Source organism: Vigna radiata, chromosome 2 (assembly GCF_000741045.1).
Source record: "Vigna radiata var. radiata cultivar VC1973A chromosome 2, Vradiata_ver6, whole genome shotgun sequence".
NCBI lineage: Eukaryota > Viridiplantae > Streptophyta > Magnoliopsida > Fabales > Fabaceae > Vigna > Vigna radiata.
Window position 1 is genome coordinate 22503357 of NC_028352.1, and position 15024 is coordinate 22518380.

The 15024-nt window shown below is 34.2% G+C and overlaps 2 protein-coding genes across 3 annotated transcripts; both read left to right on the forward strand.

The window, feature by feature from the left end:
• The first annotated feature begins 198 nt into the window (after positions 1–198).
• On the forward strand, positions 199–7140 carry LOC106756445 (ALBINO3-like protein 1, chloroplastic). Of its 2 annotated transcripts, XM_014638880.2 has the most exons (12): positions 199–794; positions 1887–1997; positions 2187–2261; positions 2910–2970; positions 3182–3255; positions 3375–3479; positions 4104–4211; positions 4558–4661; positions 4741–4947; positions 5034–5167; positions 5258–5361; positions 6662–7140. In XM_014638880.2, exons 1-12 carry the CDS (start codon positions 441–443, stop codon positions 6743–6745), a joined length of 1521 nt encoding a protein of 506 aa, XP_014494366.1. In that variant the 5' UTR covers positions 199–440; the 3' UTR covers positions 6746–7140. The 2 variants fall into 2 exon arrangements, with proteins under 2 accessions (XP_014494366.1, XP_014494365.1); XM_014638879.2 differs by having other exon boundaries at positions 202–794; positions 5034–5361.
• Positions 7141–10855: 3715 nt separating this feature from the next.
• Positions 10856–12985, forward strand: LOC106776290 (probable pectate lyase 5). The gene is made up of 4 exons (XM_014663698.2): positions 10856–11071; positions 11187–11924; positions 12137–12275; positions 12479–12985. The coding sequence occupies exons 1-4, from the start codon at positions 10959–10961 to the stop codon at positions 12698–12700; spliced, it is 1212 nt and encodes a 403-aa protein (XP_014519184.1). The 5' UTR covers positions 10856–10958; the 3' UTR covers positions 12701–12985.
• Positions 12986–15024: the final 2039 nt, after the last annotated feature.

The following is a 15024-nucleotide window of genomic DNA, read 5'->3' on the forward strand; positions in this document are numbered from 1 at the left end:
GTAATCTTTTGACTTTTTTTGCCGGTGTATCAGTGCTTTCATTTATCTAACTTAGATTATATTTTATTTTAGAACTATAAATAAAATATTTCATTTTAATTTTTATTTTTTTTTGTCACGGTTCTTTCATGTATTGGAAAAAAGGATTTTTATGTTGTGAAAACTAACCAGAAATGCGTAGATTGCTGATATTTTTATTTTTATTTTTATAATTGTGAAATATGATATGGGTGGGCCCTTTGGATTTTCTAAAACCCAAGAAAGGAGGAGAAGAAAGGGAAGCAGGAAGGTCTGCGCTGCAACAAAATCTCCATAATTTTGCATCTGCGTAACTCCATTACCACTTTAAAGCTCCAGCTATATTCATTTTCAACGCAACTGCCAACTAGGTTTTTTACTTCCTCCTTTTAAACCTCCCGGTTCATTGCGAACCGAATACCATGGCAGCTCTGTTACCTTGCGCGCCCAACGTAGTCTTTGCTCCGTTCGGGAACCGGAGCACGAGCCGCCTCCCCAACCGTCCTCAATCTCACGCTTTCTCCGGTTCGACCAGACACTTTCTTCGCGGCTCCCTCTCCGTCGCCCGGTTCGGATTCAAACCCGAGTTCTTGCCCGAGCCGGAGGACACTGAAGGCTTGCTCAGAGAACTGTTTGGCCGAGCGGAGGGACTTTTTTACACGATTGCAGACGCCGCCGTTTCTTCTTCTTCCGACACGGTTGCTGCTTCCGCCACCGCCAAACAGAGCAACGATTGGCTTTCCGGAATCACTAATTACATGGAGACGGTTCTCAAGGTATTGTTCTCTGAAGCACCGAACTCTTCGATTTGATTTGGTTTTCTCCATGCGTGAAATCGAAACTGTAATTTGAATTATATACGCGCTGGATGGAGCTTGTTATTGGCGAGAAGGTTACACCGTGTTTGAAGAAAATCTGATTAGCATGATTGAATGGAAACGTAAGATTAAAATTATAGCTCTCTATAGTTTGCACTTGTTGTTATTGGTTGGTAGGATTGGTTTCTGGCGCGGATAGTCTGTGGTATTTGTTGCTGTAGTTGAGAATTGTGAAATATCATTGTTCTCACTCGTTCTAGTGATGTAATTTTCTGTTCTAGGTCTGGGCCATATAACGAACGACTGATAGGCGTTCCACATTGTGTAGGATGAGCTACTTAATATTGCATTTAAGCTTTGTACTCGCCCACCTAATGGGATAGTTTTTTGGGTTGAGTTCTCTTCTTATGCATTAGTCCTAACAATTGATGCTCTTGTTGAGAGTTGAGTCACGGAAAGAGCTTCCTATGAGCTGGATTAAGGTGCAAACTGAATATTGATGGATGAGTGAAGTCATCTCAAGGTGGCAATGTTAGGATTCCGGACGAGTCTCTCCTACCTAATGGACTATTCTTTTATGTTGGGCTCTTAATGTGACACTGCTAACAACAACTTTAGATTTATGGTGATAAATTTTTTCTTAGGAATAAAATATTTGTTCCGGTTGAAATCTCGTCTTGTATAAGTTCTAGCGTTGCAACTAATGCACTGGAGATTGCTAATTAGACAAATTCACTCAATTTTTTTGTCAATATTCCACCGTGGTTTATTAAACCAATGTGGTAAACTCTTCCCCTGACTATACACGATAAATTTATTGACAAGACTGTAAACAACTTAGCAAAAGACAGTCAAAGGAGGTTGCTCTTTGTAGTTATAGAGTATTACAATGATTAACACGAGGACATAGCTTACTTGTGATTTACTGCTACACGTGATTTAGATAATTATTTTTGTCTCAAAGTTGTCCCAGAACAAGTACACACTGGTCTACTTTTGCCTCTACATACTGTCCAGTAATTCTGAGTGGGAGTAATTTGCATTTCTCAGGTACTCAAGGATGGGCTTTCTGCTTTGCATGTCCCATATGCTTATGGTTTTGCAATTATACTGCTCACAGTTCTTGTAAAAGCTGCCACTTTTCCTCTAACCAAAAAGCAGGTTTGTATGCAGTTATTGAAGTATGTTGACAGTGATCAATAGACTCCATGATCTTTTGAATCTTGTAATTTTGTGGTTTTGAACCAACTATTATTGTTTTTGACATTAAAAGCCTTGGTAATGGATATAATATTCTCATATCATATTCATCATGTTTATGCCAAATAAAATCTGAGTGATTAATCACAGGTAGAATCCGCCTTAGCTATGCGAACTTTGCAACCTCAAATAAAGGCTATCCAGGAGCGGTATGCTGGTGATCAGGTATTTGGCCTTTTGAAGTGTTACTTTCTCCAATACTATCTCGTTTATAACAATTAAACCACTGTGGGAACTACTTTAGTATAATTTTTTAGACATTGCCTGAAAACTTTAACTGTTAAAGCATGACTCCATTCTTATTCCCCCTCTTCCACTGGTAGAGGGGGTGGCAGCATAACCTCCTATAGTTTTGATTGGATTCCATTGCCGGTACTCCTTTTACTGTGTGCTTAGAATGTTAAAACATAGTATTTGATTGGATTTCTGATCAACAGTCGTATTTGAAATGATAAAAAATAGGATTTTATTTTATTTTTAAAATCCATTGATTTCTATCATTTTTTATGAATCCTTACACATTTCGCAGGATTTGTGGGAATCGATTCATTTTACCCTTACTGATTTGCCTTGTAAAACGAAAATTCAATTTATTTGGATGAGTTCCAAACATAGGATTTTATTTGGAATCAGTTCAAATCCTTTTTTATAATAGAGTCCTAACAGAATTTATTATTTTGGAATCTAATAAAATTATTTGCTACTTTTGAGGATTCCAAACACAATGTTATCTTTTGACTCTGCAAGCTCTTAACCTATGGAATTCCTTAAAAAATAGTTCAAACTTGAAGATTTACTTATTGCTTCTTGCAGGAGAGACTTCAACTTGAAACTGCTAGATTGTATAAACTAGCCAACATTAATCCTCTAGCAGGTATTCATTTTATTATGCTGCAAAAGGTTTATTGACGTTTCGTTTTGGCTTTGAGGATTGAGCCTTCCAAGGTTATGTGATTTCACATCACAAATCCTAACGTTTTCTGATTTATTTTCACAATTTTTCTCCTAATGTTTCCTAGGTTATGTGATTTTGAAAACATGAAGATGGTAACTCTTTTGTCAATATGTCTTCATTTTTTTACTAGGATGCCTGCCCACACTCGCAACCATACCAGTGTGGATTGGGCTATATCGAGCCCTTTCGAATGTGGCAGACGAGGTATGCTGCTTATGATGTTGATTTTTAATTTGATAGTTAAATATGGAATTTTTTGTTCTTTAAATGACTCATATTTTTCATGGCTAATGTAATTCATTTGTCGGATCTGATATATGAAGGGACTCCTTACTGAAGGCTTCTTTTGGATACCTTCTCTTGCTGGTCCAACCACAATTGCAGCTCGTCAAAATGGCAGTGGTATCTCTTGGCTTTTTCCTTTTGTGGTGAGTGTCAGTTAGAAAGTAAAATTTCATGTCATAAATATTTAATTTTTGTGCCCGCTAACCTCTCTTTCAGTAGTTACCCAAATCATATAGGGAAACCCCAACCTTTGGGGGTGTGCAAATAACAATCATGTCATATATTTACTAAAGTTGAATTTTTTGCTGACTTCAGAGGGTATATTAGGTAAAATATTTGCATGTGAAAAACTCTTAAAGTAATTTCATTGTGGCATATATTTTTAGTATAAGCTGGCGGGTGTGTGTGCATTGATCCACAAGTGTGGTTACCCAATGAAAAAAGACAGGATATGTGTGTATTTATTTACACGCATTATTAAGTTAAGCACTTACTTGAAGAGCTTACATTTATTCAGGACCAACTAAGATTCACCTCTCTTTCTCTGTTGTCAAAGTCAAAAATTGAATGAATTTTAATGTTTGGTTTGTCAAGTGGAACAGATAATTTTTAATTTTGATTCGCCTTCATTGTTTTAGATTATTGTATGATATTTGTCATATTTCCTTTTTTGGTTTTTGTTCACATTTTTGGTGATTTATTGCAGATTCTAAGTGGGTTTAAATGTGAATTTTGTTTTAGTGATTTTTTCTTTACTCTTTCTTCAGGATGGTGTCCCTCCCCTTGGATGGTCAGATACATTGGCTTATCTGGTCTTGCCGGTGTTGCTGATCGTCTCTCAGTACATATCTGTCCAAATAATGCAGTCATCACAGGTCAATCATGTTGCATGTACAATTAAATTAAATGTGTGCTAATTTTATTCATGAAACCTGTGCTTTATAAAAGTTTTAGCCATTCTCTATTATAGCTTTAAATGGAACACATTTCAAGCTGCATAGTAATTTAACACTATGTTTTAATTTGGCAATTTTGTATCCATAGTGTAGCCACATTGCCGGATTAACTTTGCATCCAATGTCATGTAACCCAACCCTTCCCCTCTGCTACAAGAATTAAAGAAAACTGTGTTGATTTACTTTGTGTGTCTGCACATTAAAAGGCATCTGTATATTTACGTTGGTGGCTGAGTTAGTTGTAATTTTCCTTGCCAATTTTCAGCCTAATGATCCCAACATGAAAAGTTCTCAAGTCTTGACCAAGTTCCTTCCATTAATGATTGGTTACTTTGCTCTCTCAGTTCCTTCTGGTCTTAGCCTTTACTGGTCAGTATAGGTAAAGCTCAGTTGGTTTTGTTTACTTAGCCCATATCTATATTTACCTATTATTTTTTATGTTGTGTAGGTTAACAAATAATATATTGAGCACTGCACAACAAGTATGGCTTCAAAAGTTAGGAGGTGCCAAAAATCCTGTGAGGCAAGTCCCAGATGTTATCATAAAAAATGAAGGAACCCAGGTTCAGAAGTCAATATCTAAGCTAAATTCCACAATAGTGGAAGAAGCCGGCCAAAGTGAGAAAACATCAGAGGGGCCACAACCTGGTGATAGGTTAGTATTTATAGGTAGTTACACTCATTTCATTTGCCATTGGTTTATTTTCATATGTTCTGATTGTACTCCTCGTTGTGTTGAAGATTTAAGCAATTAAAGGAGCAAGAGGCAAGGAGAAGACAACAAAGAGAAGAAGAAGAAAAAAGGAAATTCATGGAAGCAGCAGCTAGAGAGACTAAAGTAGATGATAGTCACGTGACACTTGAGAAAACTGGAGGTGATTTAACTGTTGAAAAATCTCGGTCTGTGGGTTCAGATACTGATCCCTCCATATCTGGAGTGGTAAATGGTAACTTTTTAAGTACAGGCTTAGAGGGAAATCAGAATTTTACATCTACATCTGAGACAGAAAATAATGAAGGCTCTGCTCATTTCAACAATGATGAGATAAACGAGAAAAATTCAGACAAGGTATTATTACACATGAATATTTGACTTTTTTCCTAATATTTATTTGTTAAAGATGCATTTGTCCATCATATACATGCTAGGATAACTGATTATTTCTTCCAGATAAAGTGAGTGAAACATGGATATTAGTGTAAGCGCTGATAATTAGTTGTTGAGTGAATTTCATTTAAATTTTATTTAAAACATTAAATTCAATTTTTTAAATAATTCTTACGTAAAATTTTCATAATAGTTGAAATATATTAAAAAGGGAGTTGGCTAATATACTCAGAGTATATTGGCACTGTACACCAAAATTAAATGAACAAAATGCTACAACTTCACTTAATGGATGTTTAAGTAAATTCATTTTTTGAAATTTAAAAACCGAAAACTCTCTTCAACATTACTCCTCTTCCCCCCGTATCCCTCCACCATCCCACCATGAACAATTCATTTTATTTCGAAAATTTAGAGATCAATCTTAGATTTTTTATTTTTTTTCCTTCATATCTGGAGTAGTAAATGCTAATCAATTACGTGAAGATTTGGAGGGAAAACAGATTTTTGACATCTACATCTGAGACAGAAAATGTGAAAGTTCTGCTTATTTCAATCATGTTGAGATAAACTAGAAAAGTGTAGACAAGATATTGCTTTACATATAAATAAATATAGGGCATTTTTCCTAATATTTATTTGTCAAAGATGCACTCTTCATAATAGATATGCTAGAAAATACTCCTATCTAATTTCCATCACTGAACAAGTGAGAAAGATGAGTAACGAGAGAAATATAAAGTGCTTTTGTCAATTTCTTCCTCTTCCTTTTGTGGACAAGGAATGACAAGGTGTATATTAACACTCTGAATCACCTTTTCAGTTCGGCTGATATTACAAAGACTATGCAAGAGCTAATTTTTGTAGTGCTATATCCTTTAATGTGAAATGTTTGCTTGACAATTTTGCTTGCCTATTCCTCTTTTACAATACTGTAAAGCACTCTCCCGTATACTAAATTGGGAAATATTTTGTGAACAATGAAAAGTTGCCTCCTTTGATTTTGTGACACTTATAGATGTGTGTGTGTGTGAAGTCGCATACAGAATCTATAATTAGATGTTCAAATAATGGAACTGACTAGACTATACTGTGCGATACCATTCTTAGTGATTTGTTGGTACAAAGTTGTGTGGGCGTTTCTTTTTAAAACTATATATTACTTCTCTGGTGCCTAGAGAAACCATTATTTTACCATCAGCACAAACATAACAACCTCATAAGTTGTACTATTCTATGTGTCTGATCCGTAATCTTACAGGAACCAAGAGAAATATTAACATCTACAACCACTGCAAACACACAACCTCCTGCAGAAGATGCAGATCGCATGACAAAGGATTGACCAACTAAACATATTGATCTACTTGGATATTGACTCGCCCAGTTGCCACTACATGCCATATTGGAATCACAGTCTGCCTTGCAATTTGGCGTTCGCCTGGTTAACGCTGTAGATTGTTACAGAAATAGTGCAATGAATGAGATTAAAGGTCTCTATATCGGCAGAGGAAGTGGTTAGATTTGACGGCTGATTTTACAGCCTTATAGTTTTAGTCTGTGTTGTACTCTTCTCATCAATTTTCATTGTCAAGGATGGATGAATTCACATTAGAACAGATGTTTCACAATACCCTTTATAGTCATTTCTGTTTGTCACTGTAACATTTCAATAAATGCTGGCTTAGATCTGTGTACTATACCGTGACGGGGAATATACGTGATGCGTTTTATCCATAATACCGGAAAACTGAAGCTTTTGAATTCCATGTTTCATTTGTCTCCGCATTGGACGGATTCTTCCACACTTTCATTGTTCTACGGGGATTAGGTTCCTGTTTTTCATTCACACCCTCCTACTTGTGTTCCTATGGAGGTGTAGAAAGAAGTTACCAGCAAAGGAAGAGGGAGAGACCCAATAAATGTTTCCTGGTTTCTTATTTTCCTCATACTTTCTTCTCAGGTTTGAGTAATATTGAAAGAAATACGGCATCGTACATATTAGAAAATACGGACTCTACTGTGTACGGTAGTCCCTTAAATAGCACAATACAGTTTTTTTTTTTCGAACTTCGTCTACGCAACAATTAAGCTTTAATAAGAATTATATTTTTTTCATTACCGATAAGAATTACATTATTCTTAGAATAAATTATTTTTCTCTATCACTTTATATCATCACCTCAATCAACTTATCGGACACTTCTCTTTTCATCTTTTTGTTGCTCGACTTTTATAAGATAAAATTGTATAAACACAACTTTTTCAAACATTGATACCTGCAATATCTCATGTCACAAGCAAAAGAATGAGCTTGGGGTATGTATTGTTTGATTATGAAGGTTTGACCCTTTGCATTGAAGGAGAGAAACATGGCGATGTTCATTAATTACATTGTTGAGCACATGATCCAATCATTAAAGATAAGTTTGCTTTTCTACGGCACAAATTATTATTTTTATTATTGTAACATGTTCCACAAGCCAATTTGTTGGTTTTTTTTTTTTTTTTGGTAAGAAAAGAAAGTCAGAAGTGAGTAAAAAACAAATGAATGTGTACTCAATCCTTAACCTCAAATCTATAGATATATTCTTAATTTGTAATCATTTGATATCTTCTTAGTTTCAATTTAAAATCTTTGTCCAAATTAATCAAAATTTTGAAAACTGGTAAATATTTAAGTGTTGTTTTCATTTTTATCAGTGCTGATTTTGATTTACTGAGGCATACAAATATTTCTAATTTTCTGTTTTTTTTCTTATACTTTTCAACTTTCCTTTCATGCGATTAGGAGTTAGATACTGACAATTTTTCAAATTGAGATTAAATATATATTTTTTTTAATATAGTATATAAGTTTGAAGAAAACAAGTACTTGTTTGGATTTGAAATTTTTTCTTAATAATTAAAAAATAACACTATTAATATTAATATTTATTGAGTCGTAAACTAAACATATCACATGTATACAACAAACAAAAGTAATTTCATCATATATTTTATAGATAATAATAATAATAATTGTTTGAGCTGACAGTGATACATTAATAACGTAATCGCAATGTCTTCTTTTGATTTAAGTGTGTAATTAATATTCATCCACCTTGACCAAGTTGATAGATTGGAATATTGAAATTTTTGCAGAGTGAAGACATGCATATTAGTGATGAACTATATAGTAATATTTATTCATGAAATTAATTAGTAGCATAATGGCCAATGGGAATGGTAGCTATATATGGCACATGGTTTGATGATGATAAGCTATATGAGTTATATATCCTAATAATCCATACCTCATAATGCGATCACATGCACCTTTTGACAAAACTATTTTGAATCCATAACACTTTTCCTTTTCTTAATTATCCTGTTATCTAAACTGCACCCAAACCACATGATTTCTGTAAAAAACTAAGATCAACTACCTCATTTTCGTCATGTAAAACTCCATGCATTTGCCTTTCTGCAGACTGCATTAATTGCACTTCCTTCTTTCTTTTCTTTTTAGTTTACACAAAAATATTCAAATCTGAATCACATGCTCTATTATGACAAACTCTATCTACTAATATTAATTAATTTGCTATATAATATATAATCCAATCATTTGAATATTTAGCATCTGATATGAGAAAAACCTTTCCGTAGGATACCTTTCTTGTACGTCTGCAATCAACCAATCATTCACACATACAAAAATATCAACTAACTTTGTTTTCTTTCTTACTCAATTTACTTTAACAGTGAAAGAAGTAAGTATACTATATATAATGTAACCAACCTTGTGATGATTTTCATATTTCAACCACACAAGCATCGTTATTTTTCTGTGAAATTAATGTGTCACGTGACAGCATGCAATTGTCATAAACTAAATCACACTTTTCAAAAGAAAGGATAAAGATACTTTTGACACCCAAATTTTAACAAATTTTTGACACCGGACACGTGTCATAAATCAATTGGTCTGTGTGCTTCAAATTTTTTAAACATTAAACACACGAATCAATTGACTTATGACACGTGTCCGGTGTAAAAAATTCTAACAAATTTAGGTGTCAAAGAAACTTTCTATCTAATTGTAAAACTCCTTGGCAGGGATGAATAGAGCAGAAAGTTTTGTTGTTTAATAAGTATTTGGGCCATCACCCAATTGTAATGTTGCAGTATGAGTGAGTTTTGGTGAAAAAAGTTTCCCAGCCAAAAGTACAGAATGGTTAGTTTGGCCCAATTTGTGGAAGCATATCTGACTGTTGGATTAGGTGAAAGAAATAAGAGGCAGAGATTTGACAGAGAAGAAGAAGTAGGCCCCACTTTGAGAAGCATGAAAAGTAAACACTGCCCACATGGGCTAACATGCCTTCACATCTATGCATCTCAACACATTCACGGATCGTACGGTCCTCCCATGTGTCCTCTCTTTAGGTCATACTGTCCTAATAATAATCATGTTAAATTCATCATATTAATCTTTTGTTCATTAATAATGACAGATGTTAAGAAAATCAGCTAGATTCCATTTCATCACATTTCTTTCCCCTGCGCACTTCACGCTTCTACATGTGTTCTGCTCAGATCATTTAGTGTCCATCATTTTCCTTTCTTCTTCTTCTGTAAAACTATTTTCATGCTCACAATAAATTTTCCTTCTATCCATTCCCATCCCATCACTTTGCTAGATAAGGTAAGCTCTCTAGTATAAGAAAAATTTGACACTATTTTCTATCCAAAACTTTAAGAAAATAAGAAAATAAATCTATTGATATATCTTTTTACTCCACTTTTTTATTTCTATTCAATTAAGAAAGCAAACATAGAAAATTATATAAATGGTACACGAAAGAGTTTAATTGCAGGAGAAAGTATTGAACAGAAAAATACGTAGATTTCCAACAGTGAGACTTCATTCATATATGTTAATATATGCAATGTGTAGAGAGCAGAAACCTACTTCAATGGCCATGTGACTTCAGATTGCAGATGAAAGTGATCGATAGAGAAGGTCACTGAAGTGGGGTCTGCATGCTGTAAATACTGACGTAGCTTACTGCATATGAAGCAAATAACCGACAAAGATTTCATCTACGCAAATGTATGTGTCGGCGCACAGTTAATTGGTGATTAAACTTTGAAACAACATTCTAAAACACTTAATACCTTGTAAGACATAGCTCTAATGCACCATAACAAATTGAGTATTTTTTACTTAACATTAAACAACAGAGGTGGTCCATGGGATACTAAAAATTAGTGGTGTTGAGTTCGGAAAAAAGGATTACAGAGAATTTGGGAGCTTACTTAAACAGTTAGCAGAATACTGATAAAGTATTGTATTAAGGATGATTATTGATTACCTTAAGTCATGGGAATCTCGGATCTTATGTACCAAATACTTTTTTTATATAGATATGAGGCACGGTTTTCCAGTTTGTTCCCTATATATAGTGTAAAATGTCCTTACATCTACTCACAAGCACACTATTCCTTTATCTTCCTTGCTTTTCAGTACTGTTACTCCTGTAGAGTTTTTGATTCTGATTGCAGATCAAGCAGTTATGGAAATTCTAATTCCGCTGTCATTTATGTTACTCTTTCTGCTGCTTGTACCTTCCTGCATTTGTTCTTCCCCACTTCAAGATCCTGAACTAGTGGTGGAAGATGTACAAAAGTAGGAAACAAAGCTTTTCTCATCATCAACATCTTTTTGAGACTGCTTACATGTACTTGCATGTTTCAGCATTATAAGGGTGATTAACAAAAACTTATGTTATTTTTTGTGTCAGGAGCATTAATGCCTCAAGGAGGAACTTAGCATTTCTCTCTTGTGGGACGGGGAACCCCATTGATGATTGTTGGAGGTGTGATGCCAATTGGGAAAAGAATCGGAAGAATTTAGCAGAGTGTTCCATTGGGTTTGGTAAGCATGCAATTGGAGGGAGGGATGGTAAAATATATGTGGTGACTGACCCTGGTGATCACCCTGTGAATCCCAAGCCAGGAACACTGAGATATGGTGTGATCCGAGAGGAACCACTGTGGATCATTTTCCAGCGTGACATGGTGATCAAGCTGAAGCAAGAGCTTATGATGAACTCTTTCAAGACCATAGATGGTAGAGGGGTAAGTGTGCACATTGCTGGTGGCCCTTGCATTACTATACAGTATGTGAGCAACATTATCATTCACGGGATTAACATCCATGACTGTAAACAAGGAGGGAATGCTTATGTGAGAGACTCCCCTACACACTATGGGTGGAGGACTCTCTCAGATGGTGATGGCATCTCCATCTTTGGTGGGAGCCATGTTTGGGTGGATCACTGTTCTCTCTCCAATTGCCGTGATGGGCTGATTGATGCCATCCATGGATCCACTGCCATTACCATATCCAACAATTACTTGACCCACCACAACAAGGTCATGCTTTTGGGCCATAGTGATACTTTCACTAGGGACAAGAACATGCAAGTCACCATTGCCTTTAACCATTTTGGAGAAGGGCTAGTACAGAGAATGCCAAGGTGAGAAAGAATCACCTAATTCTTTATAAAGGGTACCCAATTGTGTATACTTAAACTTTATGTGTGTTAAAGATTTCAAATCAATTAGAGATAAGTCAAGCTTATAGTATACAAGTAGATGCAATATTCACTCTAGAAGAGGGTTTTATAAGATTGAATTCATAGTTTTGGACTATTTAAAGTGAACTTACTGTACAGTTTTACATCTGCAGATGTAGGTATGGATATTTCCATGTGGTGAACAATGATTACACCCAATGGAAAATGTATGCCATAGGAGGGAGTGCTGCACCAACAATCAATAGCCAAGGGAATAGGTTTTTTGCTCCTAATGACCATACATTCAAAGAGGTAAGTTGGAGAAGACTAAGATTTTCCTCTGTTGGCTTTTAAAGGTTAACTGCAGCATACTTTATGAAGTAACATTCAAATTACTAGTGTCACATCCACTTTGTGGATTGGTCATAATTGGTTTTAGAATATAGGTAGATAGAGGTTGTTATTATTATTACAGTTGGTGGTGGTTAAGAATTAAAAATTGAAAGCAATTTCAGGTGACAAAGAGGGAGAATGCAGCACAGAGCAAATGGAAGAATTGGAATTGGAGGTCAACGGGAGATTTGATGCTAAACGGTGCGTTTTTCACTGCATCAGGAGCAGGTGCATCTTCAAGCTATGCAAGAGCTTCCAGTTTGGCAGCAAAACCATCTTCACTCGTCAGTTCTTTAACAGCATCAGCTGGATCACTTAGATGTAGAAAGGGTTCACGTTGCTGAGTTCAACCATTGACCAACACAACCCAATATTATTACATCATACTACTATATTATATTACACAGTAATAAATGGCAAACAATAATAATGCATGCCAAGTGGTTCAACTTTCTGTATATGTAACTCTTTAGACATTTTTCTTTTTTGTAACGACAACCTTAGCTTGTGTTCACAATACAAAACATCCACTTTCAGGTTGATAGACCACACAAGCTGTAGAGTTGATGTAATTGAATGTTCAATGAAAAACCAGAATGAAGACAAGTAGTAGCTCATTGAAATGCCTACATGCTGTGTCCATACTGTGTACATATACATCTTAAGTCTACCTTTAATAAGTCTTCATATACTGATATACTTAAGAAAATTTAAACTATATAAGTAAATGATCACATGGTGTGGAAAGAAAAGAGATTTATGAATCGTCATTGGTAATTGGAAGCACGTAGTTGAAAGATGGGACAAGCATCTTTAATGAGTAGTGTGTGTGCATTGATGAATGAGACACACAGTGTCTGTTGCTTAGACCGATAGATGGAGTTTTCTCTGACATGCAAGGCAATCAGTTTGAAACGCAAGAAATTATTTTTATGACATACAAAGTGACAAGAGTTGAAGTTTAGTATGTGACTCCGACAAGATACTGGTGCTGTTATAAATGTCACCGCCAAACACTTATTTTCAGAATCTGCATTCTACGTAATGGAAGGTTTGACATCTAAGTAAAAACTACATATTTCTATTCAATTTTAGCAACTCCTTCGTATTTTGCTTTCACATATATAGTTCAACTCTTCATGATGAGTGTTGTTGATTTATATAATAATTACACTCTCTTTTAAGTGTTGAGTTTCAACATCAGATCTGAAAAACATGAGGATTGTAGAGATTTTTTCTAGTACTCCTTCCATCCTGGATTATGTTTCTCTGTAATCAAAGTTAGAAATTATGTAATAAAGATTTTACCAAACTAATAAATGATACATTAATGAAAGAAACACAACAAAATGTCATGAAATGAATATGTCTTGATTGTTTGCATTTTGATATCTACTCAGAAAAGATGATGCAACATCTTCTCATACTTCCCATTAGCATCACTTTTATTGGGCCCCAACCCATTAAGTACTTGCTTTTTTTGGGGCCTTTCCACCTTCCACAGCCCACATGTAGGCCCAAAATTATTATAAACCTATCCGTATGAGGACCCCACAATCAACCTCTAGCAACAACAACAATAATTTGCTCACATGAACAAATCAGGACTTTCATTGCTTAGAAAATAACGTACACTATCATTACTTACTCTTTCCTTTTATATTTCATATATATCTACTTCAAAATATTCACATAATTACATAATTTAACATTTTTGCTGAACTAAATAGTTATTAAATTGTGTTCATCCAAAGTGATGTCATTTTATGTTAATCTAACTTCAATAATCTTCAAATATTACATGTTATTTCTCATCTACATAAAATCACCATTTTAATAATTATATTATTGACCTTTATCTAATAATATTTTAATTTTAATTTTTGAAAACCAGATATCATAATTGTAGTATTTTTTACGTTATTCTGCAACTAGTGTTTCAAATTTTGAATATCAAATTAATTGTAATAAATATAAAAGTGAATGTATGAACAAAATATTTAAATAATTAAAGTTTTTTTTTTTTATACATCTGCCGGATGCTAGAAATAGAGAATCTCTTAAGTCTATTACCCTGGCTTTTCATGGTTTTTAAAGAACAAGTTTAAACCTTTAACAAATATTTATACTTTCTCTTCATATAACAACTTTTCATAAGTAAGTTAAGAGAATAATGTTTCCTTAAAACTATGTTTTGAGACATCTTTAATTTTAATTTCTTGGGACAAACAAACAAATCAGACGGCAGTTTAATCACCCCCCAAAAAAAAGGTTTTTGTTAATTACTTCTCTTTTATTAAATTAATCAATCCTCTATTAGCACTGCATCAGTTTAAAGATTTTTTTTTTTACAAATTAAAGAGTAAAGTTAATATATTATTTATTAAAAATTGTATTAAAACAATCATACTCTTTTACTAATTTTAGATGCTTCAAATACGAATATTGTTGCAATTTCGAGTATAGAAGTGTATAAAATTATTTAGAAAGAGAGATTATTTATAATATCGGTTTGATGTAAAAATGTGGTATGTGAAAAAAAAAAAAAAACTATATGAATCATGTAACACCTTGATCAAAATCCGAGGATTTTGCATTGGTATATCCTATGAATTCTTGTACACATAAAATAAAAGTATTTGATTTTATATAGGGACGTTTCATTAAG